At 39.4% G+C, this 22,362-nt stretch overlaps 2 protein-coding genes across 3 annotated transcripts; one reads left to right on the top strand and one right to left on the bottom strand.

Moving 5' to 3' along the window:
* Positions 1-310: 310 nt before the first annotated feature.
* rdh14b (retinol dehydrogenase 14b) lies at positions 311-2,829 on the bottom strand. The gene is made up of 2 exons (XM_078274320.1): positions 2,231-2,829; positions 311-1,315 (listed from the first exon to the last, which is right to left on the bottom strand). Exons 1-2 carry the CDS (start codon positions 2,582-2,584, stop codon positions 698-700), a joined length of 972 nt encoding a protein of 323 aa, XP_078130446.1. The 5' UTR covers positions 2,585-2,829; the 3' UTR covers positions 311-697.
* A 1,818-nt stretch (positions 2,830-4,647) lies between these two features.
* On the top strand, positions 4,648-22,299 carry LOC144533142 (interleukin-6 receptor subunit beta-like). 2 transcript variants are annotated; one of them, XM_078274317.1, is made up of 16 exons: positions 4,649-4,945; positions 11,760-12,029; positions 12,131-12,257; positions 12,359-12,534; positions 12,649-12,761; positions 14,704-14,733; positions 14,899-15,058; positions 16,382-16,464; positions 16,595-16,811; positions 16,966-17,130; positions 18,099-18,200; positions 18,291-18,434; positions 18,530-18,670; positions 20,211-20,295; positions 20,480-20,561; positions 21,399-22,299. In XM_078274317.1, the coding sequence occupies exons 1-16, from the start codon at positions 4,891-4,893 to the stop codon at positions 21,807-21,809; spliced, it is 2,361 nt and encodes a 786-aa protein (XP_078130443.1). In that variant the 5' UTR covers positions 4,649-4,890; the 3' UTR covers positions 21,810-22,299. The 2 variants fall into 2 exon arrangements, with proteins under 2 accessions (XP_078130444.1, XP_078130443.1); XM_078274318.1 differs by lacking the exon at positions 11,760-12,029 and having other exon boundaries at positions 4,648-4,945.
* The last annotated feature ends 63 nt before the right edge of the window (positions 22,300-22,362 follow it).

The following is a 22,362-nucleotide window of genomic DNA, read 5'->3' as shown; positions in this document are numbered from 1 at the left end:
TCTGTTTGCACTGAAATGTTCTTGAATTTCCTTCACTGTTTTAAAGTAGTTTTGACAGTAAAATCTACTGTTAAGCACAATGTGTGGCCTCTTAGGATTTCCCCCTACCTTCCTGAGTGTCTTTCAGGGAAGCCAAAAAGTCCTAACTTTATGTGGATGTTCTACATGCACTTAAGTAACCGGGTTATGGCTTTCTGCAGTAATCTGATTTTCTGAAAGAAACCCTTTTACCAAACGGGTAATGGGATTAAAGAAACATGATTTCCCCTGCAAAATTTCTTCAGGAGAACACAGATTTCTTTGCCATGTATACGGGTAACCACGTTATTTTTATTGGCTTTTTACACATAGACATGTGCATTATGAAGACTTCAGACAGGGGAAGTTATTGCGGAGCACGTAGATCAAAGGAGAAATCATTTCAAACAGCAATGCATCTTCGTTTAAAGCATAACTTTTACATTTTTGAATGTAAAACTTAAACATTCCCTGGTTAACCGACTGCAAAATACACACTCGGTACTCAAATTTACAAACTTCATTGGCACAATATATCATTCAATTATTGATTGTAGCCCCAAAATGGCAATCAGTCTTTTCACAAGCCATCTCCTGCACAGCAATGTCTGTGGGGCTGCTAGAGATTAAGTAGTTTGTCCGAGAACACTTAAGTACCGTCCACAGTACGAGACTCTGCTCAGTTAGCGAGTCCGACCATCCTCCTGCTTATGTCCCACAGTTTCTTGGCTGCCTGGTCATCTGTAGCTTTTGCCATCAGCTCTTCCTCCTCACAGTTAGCGAAACACTTCCCCGACACTCCCTCCACCTCAGGGGAGCAGGCCAGATAGAGAGGAGTCTGGGCCCCCTCCAATGGACTCTTGAAAAATAGTAGCGAGGCGAGGTAGAACAGCGGCTTTGCCAGGAGAGGGATTTGAACATGCCTGCCCAGTCTGGTCCTCACGATGCCCGGGGTGACAGCGTTGACTGTGACGCCCGTGCCCTCCAGCTGACGAGCCAGTTCGAGTGTAAACAGTAGGTTTGCCAACTTGCTCTGACTGTAGCAGAAGGCCTTATCGTAATTATTTTCACTATTCAGGTCGTCAAAATTGATGTGGCCATACTTGTAAAGCTTCGAGGAAACAATGACGATGCGACTGGGAGCCGAAGTCTTCAGGAGGTCCAGCAGGAGGTGAGTGAGGAGGAAGTGACCCAGGTGATTCACACCGAGCTGCATCTCAAAACCATCCTCTGTCTTAGTGTAGGGACACTGGTAGAGTCCTGCATTGTTGATGAGCATGTCAATCCTGGATTCCTCCTAAAACGGTTAAAGAAAATTAAAGCATTTAAGACTCCACAATTCAGATTTAAAAACTTACATCAAAGACTAAAATACATACATTCATTACTTTATTAAAATAATAACACAGGCATGGCTTCAACTGTGAGACAAATTAAAGAGTCTCATTTGGAAGCAGAAGCAGTTAAAATTATTTTCTAGGTGTGTGTGTGTGTGTGTGTGTGTGTGTGTGTGTGTGTGTGTGTGTGTGTGTTTTTAAGCCAAAAGGACAAATATTATATATAGGTTTTCGAGTGGAATAATTTCCTGCTTTTCTTTGTCTTACAAAATAGTAAATTGAATAGTTTAGGGGTTTAGACTGTTGTTTGGACAAAACAAGATATTTGAAGATGTTACATTGGGCTTTTGGGAAATTGTGATAGCCACTATGTCACTATTTTCTGGTGTTTAATGCACCACAAATTGATTAATTGTTAGTTGCAACCCTAGTTAAGTTAAGAAAATTCACACTTTTTAATTTTTGCAATCTAACTTGTACTGAATGATGCCTCCAAATGATGTTGGCGCAGCTTAAGTGACTGAGAGTTACGTTACATCTTACGAAAAAAAAGATAATACTATTCTGCCAAGGGAGAAACCTTTTAGCTATGCTGTCGGACTCTCTCATCCTTATAAATGATAAGGATGAGAATAGTCTGATCATCTATTTGCTAATGTGTGTTAAGGGGCAATACTGAAGTTCAGCACCACGGACAGTCCCCTTGCAGCTAAAGTAGCCTACATGAAATGCTTTCCTTTGTATTGGACATGACAACAGCTAGAATGAACTAGACATCAGTCATTTAAAAGGCTAAACTGGTCGGTATCTAGTAAACAAACTGTATCCCTGTCAGCTGGAGAAACGGTGGCTAAATTCCCAACCCCATCACTTACCTTTTTAATTTCCTCACAAAATTGTCGAACTGATCTAAGAGAAGCGAGGTCCAGGTTTTTGATTACCACCTCCCCCTGCTCTGGTCCCGCTTGTTTCTTGATGTCCTTAGCTGCCTCCTCGGCGCTCCGCTGGTCCCGGCAGGCCATGATGACCCGGGCATGGAGCTTCAGCAGCTCCCCGGCCAGGGCCTTCCCTATCCCGCAGTTAGCCCCGGTCACGATGACAGTCTTTCCTCGCATAGTGTCGGCCGGATACCGGAGCAACTTCATAGCTTTCTGCCGGGGGAACAAACGACGCATGAGGAGCAGTACCCCACCGCCGACAACAGCGGCTACTACCACCGCAGCGTACATGAGAGCGGGGTTCGGTGACAGGCCGGCAGGGACAAGATCTCTCGGTGGCACGGTCACCCCGGAAGTACTTCATACGCTAATTTGTCAAATGTGTCAATTATATATCGTGGGTATATAATATTTCTATGTTTGCATGACTAACACATGCCTTTAATTAAACAAGCGGAGTGAAAGCAAACAGTTTAAGTTCAACGGTCGCAAAGCAGAAATGTAGCTGACGTATTAAGATTCTAGACTAAGCTACCGAGATTCTACTTCCGGGATATTTTCGTAACCGAACTACACGTTATTCTAAATATTGCGTTACACCTGTTTTAAAAACGTTCAGCTAATCGAATATAGGCTACAAGGGATAGGCTGTCGGAGTTATAGGCAGCTTACTTTTTTAAACGGAGCTTGTAGTGAATACTAGTTCGATTACTTTTTATAGCCAGTCTACCCATATCTGCCCTTTGTAAATTATGTAGCCTACACTGAACACTAGATGGCGATATATGAACACAAAAGTAGGACAATAAGGTGGTCTAATTGGATATTTTGCACTCAACAAGAGACTTGTAGGCCATCTTCTGTGGCACAGATGGTGTAGTGGAAATTATGCAGAATATGAGTTGTAATTTGTAATAGCCTAAGCAAACTCTCAAAAGTTCAGGTAATTTAGAGAAGTAGGCCTATCTATCTATTTATCTATCTATCTATTTATTTATCTATCTATTGGTGGTGTTTCCTTGTATTTATTCTGACTTCCCCCATTTGTGGTGAAGGAAAAAAAGCTTATTGTAGCCTATATAGCCTACTGACATTTGAGTGCCCTTTGGCTGAACACAAGCCAAGTCATTAGTGGTTATATAGGCTATAGCCTACACTTGATATAGCCTATTGGTTGCTGAATGATAACATCAGCAAATGTGCTCATATAGGTGTATCAGTGCAGTGGATATCATTCATGCCACATTCAAATACTGGTATTATTTATTTTTATTTCAAGTAATTCACTCAGTTATTAAGCTATTCTTCTTCTCTGAATCCTTCTTAGCTTAAAGACCCCTGGTCAGATGGAGTGGAAACTAGGACTAGAACTGGGGAAGTGGCTGGAAATAAATGCCCCCTTCAGCCCTTATATTGTTTAGTTTAGTTTATTAGTTTATCATGTCTGGACAGTCCCCTTTCATTAACTGTACAGTAAAAGGAACAGCTTTAGCCTCTACGGCTAATTTCCAGCTGTAGTCACCGGCCAGTTGTCAATAGGCATCATAAAATACAATGTTTAAAGAATTAAAATTAATTACATTACATTTATAATTACAGCAGGCCTAAGCAAAAGGGAGTAGCCTAAGACATAGCCTACAAACGTGGCACACAATTGGAGCAAGCACAAACAAGCAAGCACAGATGATGGCAAAGGCATCACAGCAGTTAATGCATTAAAAACAATTCAATTGTTGCTTTGGAACTGCCCTTTCGACTTCTTCTTGTAACAGGTGACTTCATTCTTGACATTAACTGTCTTAGGCCTGCTTGGTAGAATTGCTTTCGGTCTTAATCATATGTTTATATACTTTTTATCTAGGCTACAAACTCTCTTCTGGGAACTCTAGTGCAGTCAAGTATGCGTGAGAAAATTAGGATTATTATATTATATTATATTATTATTGTTTGGCAGTCGTTTGATTCTTAAAGCAACACTTTGTAACTTTTAGCTGTAGTTCCGATGAGACAACCTGTAGGGGGACCGAAGCGGCAGGTAGCGCGAGCTGTAGTTCCGATGAGACAACCTGTAGGGGGACCGAAGCGGCAGGTAGCGCGAGCTGTAGTTCCAATGAGACAACCTGTAGCGGGACCGAAGCGGCAGGTAGCGCGAGCTGTAGTTCCAATGAGACAACCTGTAGGGGGACCGAAGAGGGAAAAGTTACAATAGTTGCTTTTAACTGAGACACCCCAGTGCATTACAAGCGAAGAGGTTGTTGTCTAAACACTCTCACGTTGCTACGTGCTCCAATAAACAGGCAGCTATTAATAAGGTGTAAAGAGGCGGTCAAGTTAGCCTACTTAACTTCCTCTTTGCTCGCTGTCTTTTCCAGTTGGGTAATACTTCCCCTTTATTTCAGGGCTGGCTTCAGTTCCTGTTACTTGATGGCTGAAAAACTAAGTTAGAGAGACAATGTGGTGCAGTGTAGGGGACAGTCGACATTATCAGACAGTGATGACGGTTTTAATTATTTCATTTTGCGCATGCTGAATGTCTCACAGCTCTGACGGTATTTTAAAAGGCGATTTTCTTTCTTTCTGGTAATGGGATAAAGGGAATGTATTTCTTTCTAGTCCTATTGATCCTGGGTGTAATCCCCTCCATTTGTAAAGGTATGTAAACCTCTTATAGGCCTATTTGATATTTCTTGTGAAAGTTAAAGCGTAGGCTAATATTAAAATGCTGAGCAGCTGACTGCTCAGAGAATGTTCTGGGATGTATGTGAACGGCTTGTTTTGTTTTGGTTTCATAACATAATTTTCACTCAAGTTAATTGGGGTCAGTAAAAATCAGTATTAAATTGAGCTAGAAATTATTTACTAGTCATAATATACCATTCCTTTCATCCAATTAGCATTTTAAATCATCCTTATTATTCACAGTTACAGATGGGCTTTTAGTCCAAGACTAAAAACTAGCCTACATCATCAACTGCATCAACATCTATTTTTTATACTATTTAAATCACAGGTCGTATTTCTTAGCCAAGAATACATACAGTGGAATAACCACAAACATCGCTTATTAGGTCTTGAGGAATATTTGTTTGACATTTAAATATTATAGTACTTCTTATTCTCATATTAACACAGGTATGGCTTGAACATACAATACTAATTGTTTTAGGTGTCTAAAAGTCTACTACCATATATGAACATAAAGTAATATAGTCAGGTGCTGAAAGTAACTAAGTACCTTAACTCAAATACTGTACAGTACATTTTACTTTACTTAAGTGTTTCTATTCAATGCTACGTTGTACTTCTACTCCACTACATCTCTGAGGGAAATGTATTTTTTTCACACGCTACATTTATTTGACAGCTGTAGTTACTAGTTACTTAACAGATTCTGATTGTTAATACAAAATATAATAAACAAATCAATTATGATTAAGCATCCGGGGAAATACATTTGTTGAAATTAGCTCCTCAAAGTCAAAAGAAACTTGTAGTATTTGAGGGTCAAATGACTCTCCTGAGTATTGAAGGAAAGCACAACAATTCTCATCCAAAGATAAACCACACAGATCGAAGGTGAGCACACCATTTGAAGACCAGTTTATTTGTGGATCATCTGCACAGCCAAGTGAATAAGAGCCTCAGCTGTAGTGGGATGGTAGTAGTTTTGAATCAACTTTATCCGTGATAAAATTAGTCTAAATATTAATATTATACAATTAATATAACAGTATACCAATAGTTGTGGAAATGCATTGTGCATAATTCAGACACAAATATTTTGTACTGGAATTTGGCCAATGAGCGCTTTCCAATCGCATAGTCTATATCCACGACATTCCACTTCCGGGATTGCTCCGGTGCCGCAGGAAATTCCGTCGGATGCGTGTCTTTTCGCCGATGTCCGTTTCCTTCCACTTTCTTTGTGTTGTAATTTTAGACTCCAGTGGATTTATAAGGAGTATGAACTCTTCAGGGTAAATCCAGACAGATAGCTAGACTATCTGTCCAATCTGAGTTTTCTCTCGCACGACTAAAACAACTTTTGAACGTACACATTGCCGTCACCTCACCTTATAGTGTGTGCACGGTTGTAGAAAAAAGAAAGCCCAGGGAGGAAATTACATTTTTACACTGTGTTGTAACTTGTTACACATTATACATTACACACATACAAGAAATACACACACATATGCACAAACAGGACCTTATACTATATACATGCACTAATGGAGAGATGTCAGAGTGAGGGGGCTGCCCATGAACAGGAGCCCTGAGCAGTTGGGAGGTTCGGTGCCCAGGAGGTGGAGACGTGGTCCGTACGGGGGCTTGAACTGGCAACCAAGCCAAGCCAAGTCCCTACGGACTCAGCTTCTGCTGTGTAACCCCAGCAAAAATGTACTCACCTCCATTGTATTCAGAGCGAGCTGACTGGCGTTTACATTGGGTAGAGTCAGAACAGCATCAGAGAATCAACGCATGCTGTTATATGATATTTCCAGAATCTTCAAAGGAGGTTTAAATGAACCCTGGTGTGATAAGTACAGCTGGTCTGGGCTAGTGTGAAAGCTGTCAATCAAACTCTGTTTTATTTCTTCATGAGCTCTTAGTAACACCAAGAATATACACATAAGAAGCATTAAAATGGTGTATGACCTGCTGTCAGTCAGAATGTGATTTTCCCACATGGGTCCTGATGATGCACTCCTGATGCAGGATAACAATAACCAAAACTGTCCAATCAACTGTCAGTTCGTATAACTTCATGTTTCCTCCTCTTGGTGCGCTTGTAAAAAGTCAGGATGAACATGAACCTGACCAGAACTAAAAGGCAACAATGTAAAGTGTTTTCTCAGGTGTGAGAACTACAGGTGTGAAATAAAAAAAAAGGGCAAAAACTGTTGATAAGAAAAGATTTTTAACCTGTTATCCTACTTGCTGGGAATTACATATCTCCTGGAACATTTTGTACAACATGAACCAAACTTAGATTCATTGGTTCATTTTCAAACATAATAACTCATTTATTATGTTCTTGTGTTGTACAAAATGATGTCATGAATATCAAACTAGTTGAAACTAGCCAAATATTTTTAATTGGTGCTTTTAGAGTTATTTTGTTGATTTAAATCCAGCTTTGTGTTGTGGCAGAGTGGGCAGTGTGTGCAGAAGAACGGTGTGTGGTTTCCCTCCGTGGCACTAGTGCACAGATCTCAGAGCAGCTGAGGTCGTTGTTTTGCATCATCCGGCTGATCCGGCGGAGGGAAGCCACACACCTTCATCTAAACACTGCCCACACAAAGATGACACAGAGCTGGATTTAGATCAGCAAAGTATCCTTTTTGAGATCCACCATCCAAATTTTTTTTAGAAGAGTATTCAAGAATTCTGGAAATATCTTACAAATGCTGTTAGGTTTTTTAAAATGACCTTTTGGGTCTAACTAAATCCCTAGATATTTTTTTTTCCAGAAAAACGGATGTTTAGCTCTGTGACTCTTCTATGTAGTGTATGAGTGGCTTTTGTTTGGAGCCTATATTCCTGTTTTGAAGGAACCTTAACAGTTTTCTAATGGGCTTTTTTGCTGTAGCTATAATAAAGTATCATGCAGTGCCAATGTAGCCATAATCCAAACTGAAGTCTTCTTGTAGTTGCTTCAGATGAAAAGATTTCCACCTGAACTATTGTGAAGCAGCAACAGGAAGTGTTGAATCATCAAGGTTAGTTACCAACCAACAAACCAACCAACGAACTAACTCGTTATGCATGTAGATTTGGACTTTTTTACTGCACTTTATTGTTGGCCGATCTGTTTTTAAGAACGCAAGGGAAGAATGGAAGAAAAGATGCAGTCACAAGTGAAGTAATTGGTCTAAAAAAAAAACTGGAAGGACGCTATTGAGGATATTGTATCAGTTTACCCTATTTGAAAACAGAAAGACACACCACCTTTGCCACCACCATGGATGACTCTAATTTGAGTGCATGTGTGGAATATAATACCAGTATATTACTCTGTGTACATTCCCCTTGAGAAGTTTTTAATAGATGATACACAAGTCAGGAGGAGGAGATGTCTTGCGAATCCAGCGGCTTTCAAGTCAGAGAGACACCCGCAAATCCCTCTTCATTAATTTTTGAATCGCTGAACAAATCTGAGATGTCAGAGATTCAGAGGCTACCAGATATCACCTGGCTAATATTAGGTTATCAAACAAAAAAGAAACCAGGGCAACATGAAGGCCAGAGAGCTGAAACTGAATTTTATCACATTGACAAAGAAACTGTATTCAATGTGGATCGGTCAAGTCATTATAGCCGCTTTCCGACCGGAGGGATTTTTGCAGTTCCTAGAACATAAAATTCCTAGAAACCTTTTTTTCTCGTGTTCCGACTGGACCAATTTGGGGATTTTTAAGTTCCTCTGGCCGCAGTTCCTGTAACTCTTTCAGCTCCTACTTCAGGGCAGGGTCTTTTTGCCGTTCCCTTTTCAGCATAGGAACCTAGGTCAACAAGGGTCGGGTTTCCGGTACAGACAGACCAACAACGGGACAATTTTAAAATTTTTGCCATCTTATTCATCACTAAATTCACTTCTGACAACGTTTTAGGCGAGAAACCAACTGTTTAGATTTCGAATATAGGCAGTCTTGTGAAAATTGTTTCGGAGTTGAGAAGCTCCATGAAGTGAGGCGACAGCCAGCAGGCGACAGCCAGCAGGCGCCTGCCCCGGCCGCTAGCTCGTCGCTCGGCCAGTCATGCTCAGAGACCCCGCTGTAAGCTGGAGGTCTCTCAGACCGCTCTCCTAAATAAGAGGCTTTTATTTTGCCGTTGACAGTTCGTTTGTTTAAATATCACAACACATGTCCATCATAAGATTAACGGGAACCTGTGGTTAACTGTCTTTTCGGAGTTAAACTCCACAAGCGTGCCCTGCGGGCTTGACAAAACTCGCAGGCCAGCCGTCACACACACACACACACACACACGCGGTCACAGCGAGGCGGGAGAGATACTCGTTTCTCTTCGGGAGACTTGTTTATATTATGACAAATATGCTATATACATTAGATTTAGTATTTAGTTCAAACTTTTTGTTGGTGTATTTGTTCTCTGATTTTAACGCTATAAAGACCGTTGCCGTGCTTGCGTCACTCCTTTACCCCTCCTATAGTCCCTATGGCCACTTGGCCAGTGCAAATGCAAATGGGAAAACAGTTTTGGGGGAAGAGTAGTTAGTAGATCTGTTTAGAAGTGGATTTTCCTATAACTACGTTCCTGTAACCTACTTGGTTGGAAAACAGCTATAGACACCTGATTTTGGGGCCGGGATTGGTGCATCTCTACGACAAACCATGGTGTTTTTCTAGTTGAACATATCTTAAATTTGTAAACAGGATACATGTTATTCTGTACCAAATAAATGTTAGGGAGGGTTGGTGAATGGCGGACCCAAAATGCAGAGACGGAAGCAGAGGATCGTTTGATGATTTAATAAACAAAAAAACATACAAACTAAAGGAGTCCTGGAAAAGGCAGGTAAAAGGAATCCAAAATAAAGTCCAAGTCAAAAATAGAATAACAGGAACACTAAGACTCACAGGGAAAACTAACACTCAAAATACAAACTGGAGACGAAAAACACACACAGGAATGCAAAACTGGTTACAAGACACACACAATGATCTGACACAGGACAAGGGGAACACAAAAACTAAATACACAGGGTAACGAGGTAACACAAGACAGGTGACACTAGGGCTGGGAAACAGGTGAAACACATTAGGGCTGGATAGAACAATCAAAAAAGGCGGGAAAACACAAGACATAAAGTAAAACCAAACTAGACAAGACAGAAAACCAAACAATCAAAATAAAACAGGAAACTGAGCAACATACAGACAAAGAATGAAAGTGTTATGGGCAACAACGACTCAACCTGTAAGAAATTGAAAGGACACAAGTACTCGTTCATTCAACTTTTGACCTATAATCCATGTTGAACTTGGAAAAAAAACAATCAAATCTGAGATTTCTCAACGACAATCAGGCGAAAGAGACAAATTTAGCCGTCTAGCTCCATAGAGTCCCATTCATTTAGCACTGGACCGCGATCACCCCCAGTGGAACTCTGGTGGAACTGCAACCAAATTCGGTACAATGGGGCTAAATAGGGAGTGGAACGGCTTTCCGTACAGAAACAGACTACCAAAATAAGATAAAACACATCAACCCATAACAAGAAAGACCTCTTACCACACTCAGCAACTCACTAAAGCATGCTCATGGGAGTGAAAGCTCTCTGCAATGCCAGTCAGGAGCAAACAACATTTTATACATTTCCTGTTTGAGTTTAACATTTCCCAGAATGACTTTCAATTACTCTTGAGAGAGGTTTTGTCTTGAGCTGGATACTGGGTGAAGATAGCAGTGACCTAATGTGTATTTCCAGTGGAGGGAATTAATGTGAGAGTGGTAGTAGCAGCCGACAATGCTGTGGTGTGGTATGTTTTGTTATTCAAATCACAAAACAAGTCATCTAAGAGAACATTGTGTTTCATATGCTGCTGGCATTAGATCCACAAAAATATGGCTTGAAATTCTATATATTGGGTGTATCACTGTTGGTAGAATAACATACGTACCTGTGCATCATGTGAACACAAACAGTAGTAGGCATATACAGTATAGTACAGCTAACACCTCATCTTCTGTATAGTATCAGTGAATACAGGCGTGGTTTACGCTAAATTATTTAACTTGTGGCAGGTATGAGGTGAACATTTTTTGGAGTTTATCCTGTTTATTTCTTTACATAGAGTTTTTCAGGAAAGCATGAGATAATTGCAATTGTTTGGACACTGAAAGCATGTGAATATGATGTGTGTTTTGCTGTGCTGTTTGAGCTTTGTGTGTGTGTGTGTGTGTGTGTGTGTGTGTGTGTGTGTGTGTGTGTGTGTGTGTGTGTGTGTGTGTGTGTGTGTGTGTGTGTGGAGAGTGCATTTGTCTTGTTGCTGTAAAACATCACACAGTTTCAGTAAATGCTACTTTTTCTAATACAATTTAATAAATGGGACTTACAGGAATAGTAAAACATTTTAGTAAAGTTGCTTTTTTGCCAAGTTGGAAAGACTGGTACCCTTCTCATGTCTGGACTCTAAATATCAAACTATGGCCAGTAGCAGCTTAGCTTAGCATAAAGACTGGAAACAGGGGAAAACAGCTAGGTTAATTAATTTGGTGCTGGTACACGGATTTTGTTCCTGTTGGACACAACCAGCTTATTTATGCTTTGTGCTAAGCTTAGCTAACCTGCTGCTGGCTCCAGCTGCATCTTTGCCATACTGTACAGACGCAAGAGTGGTATCAATCTTTTACAACTCCCAACAAGAAAGCAAATGAGCACATTTCCTAAAATGTTAAGCTAGAGTTTAATTTTCATTTTGAAACATTAAATAACCTGCAGGCCAACATGAGAACACCTGCAACGTTGTCCCCAAAGACATATACATTGAAGTGAGATCCGATATCGATGTAGTATGCCAGACTTCATGTGTCCACGACAAAATCTTCTGGACACTCAACAACAGGGCTATAGATAAAAGCCTGTCAAAGACTATCAACTCATCACACACAATCCTGTCACTGAGGAACTTCACTCACCAAAGCGCTACATTGCTGTGCCGCAGTGAAAATACTCAGCAAGTCCTTGGAGGCACCACCATCGGAACATACTGTAAGAAGCATAATTGGTGCTTATATTCTGACTGTTCATATAGCTGTAGATGCCTGCGATAACATCAAATATATGACATTGGTGACTTGCTTTTTTCACAGCAAAACCCAGCAACATATCATGCTTTTTGCATAAAAAAGATCAGACAACTGAAGGTTCACCAGACCAGATCACATGCAAGTGGGAGCATCAGTTTAATTCTTCAAAGAAAATAAACTACGTACTCAAGTGGGTGTCATATTTTCTTCCTTTTGTGTAAAAACTAATGCAGGAACAATTCTTTGTCTTTTTGATTTATGGACTTAATGTAAAACATGTATTTCTTTTAGTGCCTCTTCGTCAGTGCTTACCAAACAACCTACCTTTGAAATCTGCAAGAGTTCTTCAACAAACTGCACCAACATAATTAATCTCAAATGGTTTGATCACAATATTACTGTGAGAGCTAAAATTGATGAGTGGGAAGTTGATTCTGACCCTTTTACCTTTAACCCAGATCATATATGTAAGTAACATAAAGTACTTTTTGTAGGAAAAATATACTTCTTAATGATATATTCGTGTTTTTACATTGTATGTTTTTGCATTTTAATGTGCTGTCATAATCATATTCCCTCAGTGAAAATGATACCTCCACAGTTAAAAGGAACTAACGTCTCTGATGATCTGTTGGTTGAGTGGAGACGGGCACATTTATCAAAATGGTGTCGCTGTCAAGTCAAATACAGCAAGGTATGTCCGTCTTTGATCACCTAAATACAGCATTTGAAGTATTTCCTGAAAGCAACTGTGAAAACAGTATGGAATAAAATGCAACAGTGTCAATAATAGTGATCCCACATCAGAAAAAAGATGACTATAAACAACAACAAGCTAGACCAAATGTATTGTAGAAATTAATTTAAAAATAATTTTTTTTTTAAACAACAATTTGTAACAATGGATGAATCCAAAATGACTCCCTTGGTCACTGATTTGCTCCTCAATATATAATGGACTCTCAATAGTTTACTCAATAGTGAGTAGGTAATTGAGATTTCTGATACTTACGTTTCGGGTCATCGCTGACAGCTGTAAATTCATGCAACTGTAATTTTCTCATCTATCAAATGCTGTGCATTGTGGGATTGTTAGCAGAAAGTAGTGGACATAATAGCCGCTACTTTTTTCATTCCATTGTGGAATATTTAGGGCACTTAATATAGTGGATACATTTTGGACACATTAAAATAAAATGACAGAGAGTAAATGTAGTGCACCATAGACCAGAACGGCATCACATCGTCAAGTGCTAATCGCCGGCATCGCGCCATCAAGCGCGGCTGCGCCCCCGTTTGGGGGAAAGAAAAGCGTTGTCACATAAAGGGAGAAACAGAAGAAGAAAAAAAGCTCAGTGATGTGGTGACAGTTACTGCTGATGGATAGCTAGGTTTAGTTTGTTAATACATATTAACCATGTCTTAAATAAAAAAAGTTTAACAAACAAACAAGAAATAAATGGGTACAAACTTGTCAAAATTATGATCCAAACACGTCAAATTGCATTGACAAAGGATCTTCAGTTGTCTATTCCCCCCAAAAAGGGTACGGTCTTGATGTTTTGAGGGGTTGCTATAGCAACAGAATGTTAAACTGAAGCTGGCAGAACACTTCTATTTATTTTGCTTTATTTCTCCCAACAGAAATATGTGTGGGATAATCACCTCAAGGCAGGGCAATAAACAGTTTGATATACAAGCTGGGCATGTCAAACTGTTTATTGCCCTGCCTTGAGGTGATTATCCCGTTTATTCTACTTCTTGCTTGCCAACATAATAAAACAATTCAAATACTTTAATAATTATGCTTTTTCTTATTCGTATTGCATGCTTATTAAATGTATACTCTGTTTGAGTTCATCTCCCTCAAAAAGTAGTCCTCTTTAGAACTACGGTGAATAACGTTAGCTCAGCTGTAGCTAATTAGTGTCTATAGCAACCACAGTCCGGGTCAGTTGTCACTGTCAGTCTATCCTTCTGGTGGCTCTTCCACTCGGTGAAAACCTTGATAGCAAAGGCAGTTGTATTTTTTCGTGTTTGATTCAAGGGCCCCGTCTTCAATTGTACGCAGCTCCTCATCTGTCAGATCTCTGAAACGAGTACCCTGGGCCTCGTCTTTTTCTTTTGTCATTCCGTCGTCCCCGTCGCTCTTTAACCAGTACTAAAATGTCTTCCCTCCTCCAAATATTTTAAAATTGACAATGAATTTGTCCATTTTTAAAACACTGTAATGTTTAGAACTACGGCGAATAACGTTAGCTCAACTGTAGCTAACGTTAATTAGTTTCTATAGCGACCACACAAGCCTGCATCTGATCACTAACATTAGTTTAATAATGTAGTTGCTACATTGTATCTCGCTTGCGAAACTATATCGACTGACCCTCCGATAGATTTCCGACACATTTTAGAAACTTTTTTAAACAAGGTTTATTTTTACAATGGACCTCATGTTTGAAATTTCTGTGATAGAAAACCTGCCGGGTTAATGCCCTCCTCCCAGCCAATCAGAATCAAGCATTCTTAAACGAAGTAGAATAAAAAAGGGTAAAACGTTGTACAGCTGTTTTTGTTTTTATTTTTGGATTCCTCTTCATGGCTGATTAATGCCATTTCTGTTTGCCTTTCTGTTCCAGGCTATCAATGAAAGAACTTCAGAAGAAGAGGTATGAAACACGTCTCCTGGCAAACGTCTCATTTCAACTAAACAAAGCTGTTTGTTTAAAATCTTTCTTGGTATATATATGGCTATGTATTCAGCTTTGGACCCTCTGGGACTCCCTGAGAATTTGAATGGATGTTTCTAACCAAAATCTTCCTGTTTTTCCCAGTGGGTGCTCAATAAGACTCTAAATAAAAACGAACATCTGAAGGTGACCATTGAAAAAGTGGAATCCTGCAGTAACTACACATTTTCAGTCCGCTGTGCTTTAGACAAGGCCCCCTGGAGCGACTGGAGCCAGAAGACAGTTCTTACCACCAAACTAAACAGTAAGAGCAATGTTGAAACAGCTTGCATCCACATGATGACTTGATAAAAGCAGGCTACTAAATCACCTATGCACAAATATCATTAAAATATCTTACATTATTATTGATGTTTTGGATTTTATGTTTAGTACTTGTCCTGTAGATGACATTTGAATGAATTGGCTACAATAAGACAATTATTTGGCACTACTGTTAATCTGCTCTCATGGTCCAGGTGCTCATGAAGATCAAGAATCACACATTCATAACATCTTCAAGATGTTCATATTTTATGAGTTTACTTGTATGCTTGTATACAAATGCATCCGTATGGTTTTAGTGGGAAATTACTAAAACAAACCACAGATGGGTGACAAATGAATGGGGAAAAGACAATATGTTTGTATACAGTACAGTGTGTATTTTTTTAATGTCTGCATATGCTGTGATTCTAAGATATACATAATGGACTTGGCAGAGAATGATGGTTTGTGTTTCTGATGTAATATGTGCATCTAGTTCACCCATTTACAAATTACCGTTAGTTTCGTTTAAAATAAATAAACCAAAAATATACATTTGCAAACTTTTGTGAATAAATAGTGGAAGATTGAAATTCAGAAAACATTATTTTTTGGCTCTCAGTCTGTGTTGCAGGTTGGGACTTGATTGTGAATATCTTAAGAAATGCCTGCTACAAAAGTTGAGTCTGTGTGTGACACACATTTAAACTGTGAAAAATGACTCCAGAGAACTGGTAACAGCCTGGTGACTCATAGGTTATCACAGAGTTGATGATTTATAATTTATGAATAAGGATCTACGTCACGAAACTTTACGAAACTTGAATTCTTGGTAGATCCCTAGACAGATGACTAGGGCTGCCTCTTCTTAGTCGATTAGTCGACTAATGGGTTGTTTTGGTCTTAGTCGACTAAGATTTCTTTAGTCGAACAGTCATTTTTTTATGCTTTTTTATGCAGAAAGTTTTTTCCAAGAAACTTATGAGCACATCTTTGGTAAAAACAAGATTTTAAGTGGTACCTTTGCATGATTCTTTGTAGAGAAACTCAGTTGTACAGCGCTGTCGATTAAATCAGTTAATCAATCAGTGTTAGTTGAATAAGACTTTCTTTACTCGAGGACAGCCCTACAAATGAGAAATCGTGCTATCACCCCTACATTGTAGCTGTTACCATGAGTTCAAGGCCATTTTGCTTTTGATTGCAGGTGTGAACAGTGATACTGTTTAGTTAACTTAGTTATCATGTTGCTCCATCATCATATTTCTGTATACAGTGTATTCCAGTCTGATTATTTTGTACATATTTAAACCCTTTACAGAGAGGGATGTCAAGCTGCGCCTGTGGAGAAAGATAGCTGAACTGGAGAAAAATGGAGTTAGAAAAGTTCATGCAATGTGGACGGTAAGGAAGCCTCTCATTACAAACTGTAGCATGTTTTTAAAACTTAACTTCCTTCATTTCCCATCTCATATTCATGCTCCTTACATTAGGCCTACTTATTGATCTAAAGTGCTTCAAACTGTCTCCGCAGGAAATTCCTTCAACATGTCAAGACACATTTACCTACACTATCAAACAGACTCCCTACAAGGAACTCATGATGGGAGTAAATTATACGGATACTTTATGTGGCAAGTCGACTTGCGATGTTGATGTGAGCCAAGATGCACACAGAATATACCTCACAGTCCAAAATAAAGCCCTGCTTGAGTTTATGGACTCAGTGTATGTTCCAGCCATTGGAGAAAGTGAGTTTTAATGCTATTGATTTTGCTTTTTTAATGGGTAATCACAATTTATGGATCATAGTGCTTCATTTTAATGGATGATGCTGTGCCCTAATGCATGTTAGTGGTTTGGTATGAAGCAATTTGCTTCCTTTCACTTGATCTCACTTGGCAGGCCTCCCTCAAGTTACCGACATCCAGACCTCAACCCTTGAAGGCGTTATTCTGGTCAGCTGGAAAGCTCCTATTCAGCCTGTCAGTGGTTACATGATCGACTGGACCCACAATGGAAATCAATACCAATGGAAGGAGAGCAACGACACTAACACAACACTGTCCAGTAGGTTAGAAAACAGGCACGAAGTGTTCGATGGATGTTGAATAAACACTTAATGGGTGTTAACGTTAATCTATAGAATGAGCTTTGTGGATTGATCATATGTCTTATCTTAATTTACGTAAAAAACATACTTATTTTAACACAAACCTTGATCTTTTCCTAAACATAACCAAGTAGTTTTGTTTGAATTCATAACGCTAACCACGTGTTTAAAACTGACGAATTGGGATGGAGAACAGGGCGTTAAATGACATGCGAAAAGCTTAACGTGCCTTGTCATAACATATGACATGTCGTTAAAAGTGGTGTGCTATTTATATTCACATGAGATCATGTTGTGTTTACCAAGTTCATGTCTTAGTTTAGCATTTTAGCGGTTAATTAACAGTAAGCACAAAATACAACTGAGGCGGATGGGAACGTCATATAAAATATTTGGACAAATTAACATTTTGATCTGATGATGAAAGTCAGGGTGCCACCAAAGTTATCACTATTCAGGATTCCATGACAACAATGTCTGATCAAAATGTCATGACAATTTTATTCAACTGTTTTACTAAAATCCCAAAAAATTGTTGCATCTCTCTTTCCCTCGTTTCCTGTCATCTCTCTACTGGTGTTTTCCAATAATGGCACAAAATGCCCCCTAAAGATAATAAAAAAAAAAAAATAAAAAAAAATGTCAACCTCATGGTGGCACTAGGGGACAATCTGGGATCCCTAAAGCCAGTAGACTTTTTTTCTCTGGGGAACATGAATTTCAGAATAGAATATTATGACAATCCATGTAATAGTTTTTTGAGATATTTCAGTCTGTGATGGACTGCCTGACGTTGCCACTCTAAAGCTACGTCGCTAACATGGCTAAAAGGCTAAGCAGGACCAGTAGCAGAAGGAGAATTAAATCTAAATCACTTGCCACTTTACTGTAATAGCTGTTCAGAGAAGTCTTCCCTTCCTTTCAGACCTCCTGGATAAGACGCCATACAATATTACAGTAACTCCCCTCTTTGATGACAAGACAGGTCATGGCACACAAGCCCTTCAGATCTGCTCCAGAGTGGCAGGTACATCATTCAGATTTGTTTTATTAGGATTCTGAAAAAGTATTTTATAGTGTGTGTTTAACCAACCTGATTTCGAAAACGTCCCTACAGCTCCGGGAAATGTTACTATCCGTGTTAAGGCTAATGACAAAAGTGCCCTTGTGAGCTGGCATGTGAAGTCACAGGAGGCATGCAGTGGTGTCGCCGTTAACTACACCGTCTTCTACCGCACACAGGATGGAGGACCACAGCTCAGTAGGTCCACCTCTGACTTGTTTGAAGTTTGCAAATGCGTTGAAGATATTTATTTCCTCTTACCATTGTCATTTCATTCATGGGTTTTCTTCTAGATGTTACTGTCGATGGCACAGAGTGGGTCATCTCTTTGAAAGATCTGAATCCAGACACACAGTACAGTGTCTATGTCAAGGCCACAGCTCTTACTGGAACTACCAAAAGCAGTGAGAACAGCTTTAAAACCAAAAGATTTGGTGAGTACTCTGTAGGGCAAAGACATACGTTATAGTCCTTGTTTTACTGTATGAGCACAACTGCAGCCATCTAAACTGAATCTACTCTATAAGCGTGATCAGACATTTTCATACTTGCCCAGACTGACTGGCGGCAGGCTGAGAAGAATAAACGGCCTGCACTCATAGAACTAGGGGTATAATGCATAACTATTGTATTACACACATGTTTTCCTCTGAAGGCTCTATAGGTTAAGAGAGGTACACAGGCCAACACTTGCACCCCCTGCTGTGGCACCGGCACAACAAAGCAGTGCAAATGTCGCCGTCCTAAACATGTTCATGAACAAGAATGCTTCACCACCCGATAGAACTGTCCTGTCCAAAGGAATAGACACTCAGAAATGGAGGTTAGGCACAATGGCAGCACAGCATCACATCTGTGTACCATGACGCGATTAACAAATTCTGGCCATGGGAATTGTCTAAATGTGCCAACCTTCAGGAGTAGATTATTGTGGAAAGTCAGGGAGAGCCTGGGGGTAGTTGGCGTTCACCTTGGTTAATAACAACTCATTGCATTTCTGGATCAGCCTTGAGTCAGAAGCGCAACACTTTCCACGTTGGTAATTTTGGCAGATGTGTCACTTGTGTTGCCTGAATGCTTTGGCATGTCAGGTACAGGCTGCTGAGGTGCTCACAGCAGCTGCAAGAGAGGCTGTCATTTGTTAAAGATAGAATAACACATCTTCCCGCTTATTAACAAAAAGTTACATTCATAAGCAAATGAAATTCAACCTTGCTCAGTTCATTACACTCAGGTTTTGCTGCTACAGCCTTACTTTTCTGGTATAACCAGAGCTTATAGTGGCTAATGTTCACTCTATGCCTCTTCTTCTCTAGTTGTACCACTGTTATGTCTCACCAGTTACCATTATCCTGTACTGTAATTGTCACTTGTGGCTACAGTAGCCACTATTCAGGAAAGGTGACATAGTCCTGTTTAAACCAACCCGCATCTGGCTCACAACAGCTGCTACAACAACCTGCTCCTGAAATCAGAGCCACACACAGACATGGAGGGCCTTGAGGGAGAGAAGATTATCTGGGGCCCATATCCATAGGTTCTCTGTTTGCAGTGATGGCCATTAAAGTAGTGCCACTGTTTATTTTCCCCCGTGGCAAACTGAGGGAAGTATCTAGGAACTCAAAAAAACTGAAAGTTCCTGGATGCCAGCTGCAAGCTGAGTTCCAGTGCTGTGAGATGTGGGCAGAATAAGGGACTAGAAGCAAATAGAAAACAAAGACAGAGATGACGCCTGTGTAAGATAGAAGTACTGTTTTATATATAAATATTTGTTTGGGGTTTACAAACCAGCATGACATCACAAATGTCAAATATGTGTCATATTACCAGCTGTGCTATGATTCATCAGATTCCAACCACCACCATATTTACTCACATTACTCAAACAATATCTGAGTAACATGCCTTACCCATCAGTGATCATTTTACATGATCAACAAACTACTGCAACATAATTTTTTGTTTCTTTTGTAGGTCCAGGGATCATCACAGCAGTCAGTGTCTGCGGAAGCATTATAATACTTCTTGTGTTATCTGTTGGATTATGCTGTGCTGTTCAGTAAGTTTCAAACTTTGGGATTGATTTCAGATAAAAGACACTGAACCAAGGATATTCCCATGTCGGCAGTAATAAAAGGCATATTGTACTACATTTTGTGGTCATACATGGACTAATTTACACATTTATGACCACAAAACCTTAAAAAATGTTGTCCTAATGATGCTAATAATCTGCTTTTTAGGTGGAAGAAATTCAGGGAGAAGCCGGTGCCTAACCCTGGCAACAGTTCTGTGACGTTGTGGCCAGCTTCAAGTCGTCAAGAGGTGAAAACATATAAATGTGGTGTATAAATAAATTGCAGTGGTTTGTATCCATGACCCACTGGCCTTTATCCCGCTTTTGATCTAGACACCAAAAAAAAGTAAAGTCTGCTAAATTATATTTTCTGTAAATTGAAGTTGAAACAAACAGTTATTTAAAATGAATTTGAAGATGTCACCTTTGAGATTTCACTATTTATTTTTTTTACAGAAAAAAACATTGTTTATTTGAGACAATAATGAACATATTTGTTAGTTGCAGTCCTACTTTAAATTGTGATTTTCAAACATATTTTAAAGCCATCTAGGTACTTCCAGGATTACAAGTCAGATTAGCCTTAAAGTAATCATATTTTTAAATATATTGAGTCTTTGATTGTAGAATGTAAACTCCCCCCAGGTTGCTTGCTAAATCCCCAAATTCTCAGAAAAAAGGACAATTTACTGTCCAGAGGCATCCTGGTTTTTACATTCATTTTTGTTTGTTTGTTTGTTTGTTTTGTCTGTTGCCATTCTGTTTGTATGTAACATGCTTTCTGAGTCAGTAATAAGAATAATTAAAAATACATTTACAGTGTCCTCAAAGGTAGCCACAGCCTTGATATCCTATCAGAACTCATGACTATATACAATTTAATTCCCACCAAAAATGACACCGTGCCTCCATGGTACCTTTGAAGTCATTTTCCTCTGGTTAAACAGTGTTTCATGGTGAAGTCTTTGATTAGAGTGAGAATTGAGAATGGAGAGATCACTGTCATGATTCTCTAACCAAGGTTTATCTCCTTAATAATTGACTTTCTGTGTGTGTTTGTGTGTCATGTGTGGATATGTCCATAGGGAATGTGCCCTTTCCAGCCATTCAGCAATCCAACTGAAAGCCTCTGTGACAGGGTTTACACAGAAGAAACTCTGAGAATGTCCATCTCTCCACTAGCTACAGGCTGTAATGGTAACCTAATGAGTGACCAGACAGATGAATACGTTGACCCAGGCACGGTTCCAGCGCCAGATGAACAGAATGAAGACTTAGTTAATCATGCTGAGACACAGCATCTATCGTCACCTGATGATTCCACTGCACTGCTTCCTTCAGAAACCAGCCCATATCGAAGTCAGACTTCTGTGGAAAGCCCTGTGTCAAAACCCAATAATCATTGTAAGCATGTTCCAGTGAAACAGCCAGAAAATACAGCACTGGTGATGGTGTATGTTACTTTGGACATGTTTGAACAAGGTCAGGGCAGGTGAGAGAAATTAAAACAAAATCATAACAACGTTCCAAGAGTAAAAAGAAGTCAGTCAGCTCTGAATGAATTGGTTTAGGCTTGCCAAAGAATTCCATGGTTGTTTGTGGCATTATCCTGCTTGGCAATGTGCCCACTGTGGAGTAAAAGAAGAATGATTGTAAACTTATATCAGACTTCATAACCCAGGTCATAAAATACAGTGTTTTGTGTAAATAAATGTACATTTTGTGACTGTCTATCCTTTATTGATACAAACATGTAATATTTATAGCTAAACAATGTGTGTAGTAGCTGCTTTATTGAGTCAACTTGATGTCTTTTGCAGAGATATTAAATATATGGCGATAACTGCATATACCTCCTAGCAACATTTTTTGGTATCATTTAATGCAGTCTATGAAAGTAATTTATTTTTTGTTCAGTAGTGACAACATATACACCAAAATGTGGACCATTCAGAACTGTAATAAAAACTACATTCATTTTAAGAAGATTTTCTTTTTATAAAGCAATGAAATTGGAGCCCACATTATGCGGTTGAAATCATTAAACAA

This window comes from Sander vitreus, chromosome 18 (genome assembly GCF_031162955.1).
Source record: "Sander vitreus isolate 19-12246 chromosome 18, sanVit1, whole genome shotgun sequence".
In the NCBI taxonomy this organism is placed as follows: Eukaryota; Metazoa; Chordata; class Actinopteri; order Perciformes; family Percidae; genus Sander; species Sander vitreus.
Note: the sequence above shows the minus strand (reverse complement) of the source record. Positions and strands in the feature narration are given on the sequence as shown.

Coding starts and splice junctions, on each gene's coding strand:
- rdh14b (XM_078274320.1), bottom strand. CDS start 2,584: ATGTACGCTGCGGTGGTAGTAGCCGCTGTTGTCGGCGGTGGGGTACTG. Junction 1,316..2,230: donor TTTGTGAGGAAATTAAAAAG/GTAAGTGATGGG, acceptor TAACCGTTTTAG/GAGGAATCCAGGATTGACAT.
- LOC144533142 (XM_078274317.1), top strand. CDS start 4,891: ATGTATTTCTTTCTAGTCCTATTGATCCTGGGTGTAATCCCCTCCATT. Junction 15,059..16,381: donor TCTTACCACCAAACTAAACA/GTAAGAGCAATG, acceptor AACCCTTTACAG/AGAGGGATGTCAAGCTGCGC. Junction 16,812..16,965: donor TGTTCCAGCCATTGGAGAAA/GTGAGTTTTAAT, acceptor CTCACTTGGCAG/GCCTCCCTCAAGTTACCGAC.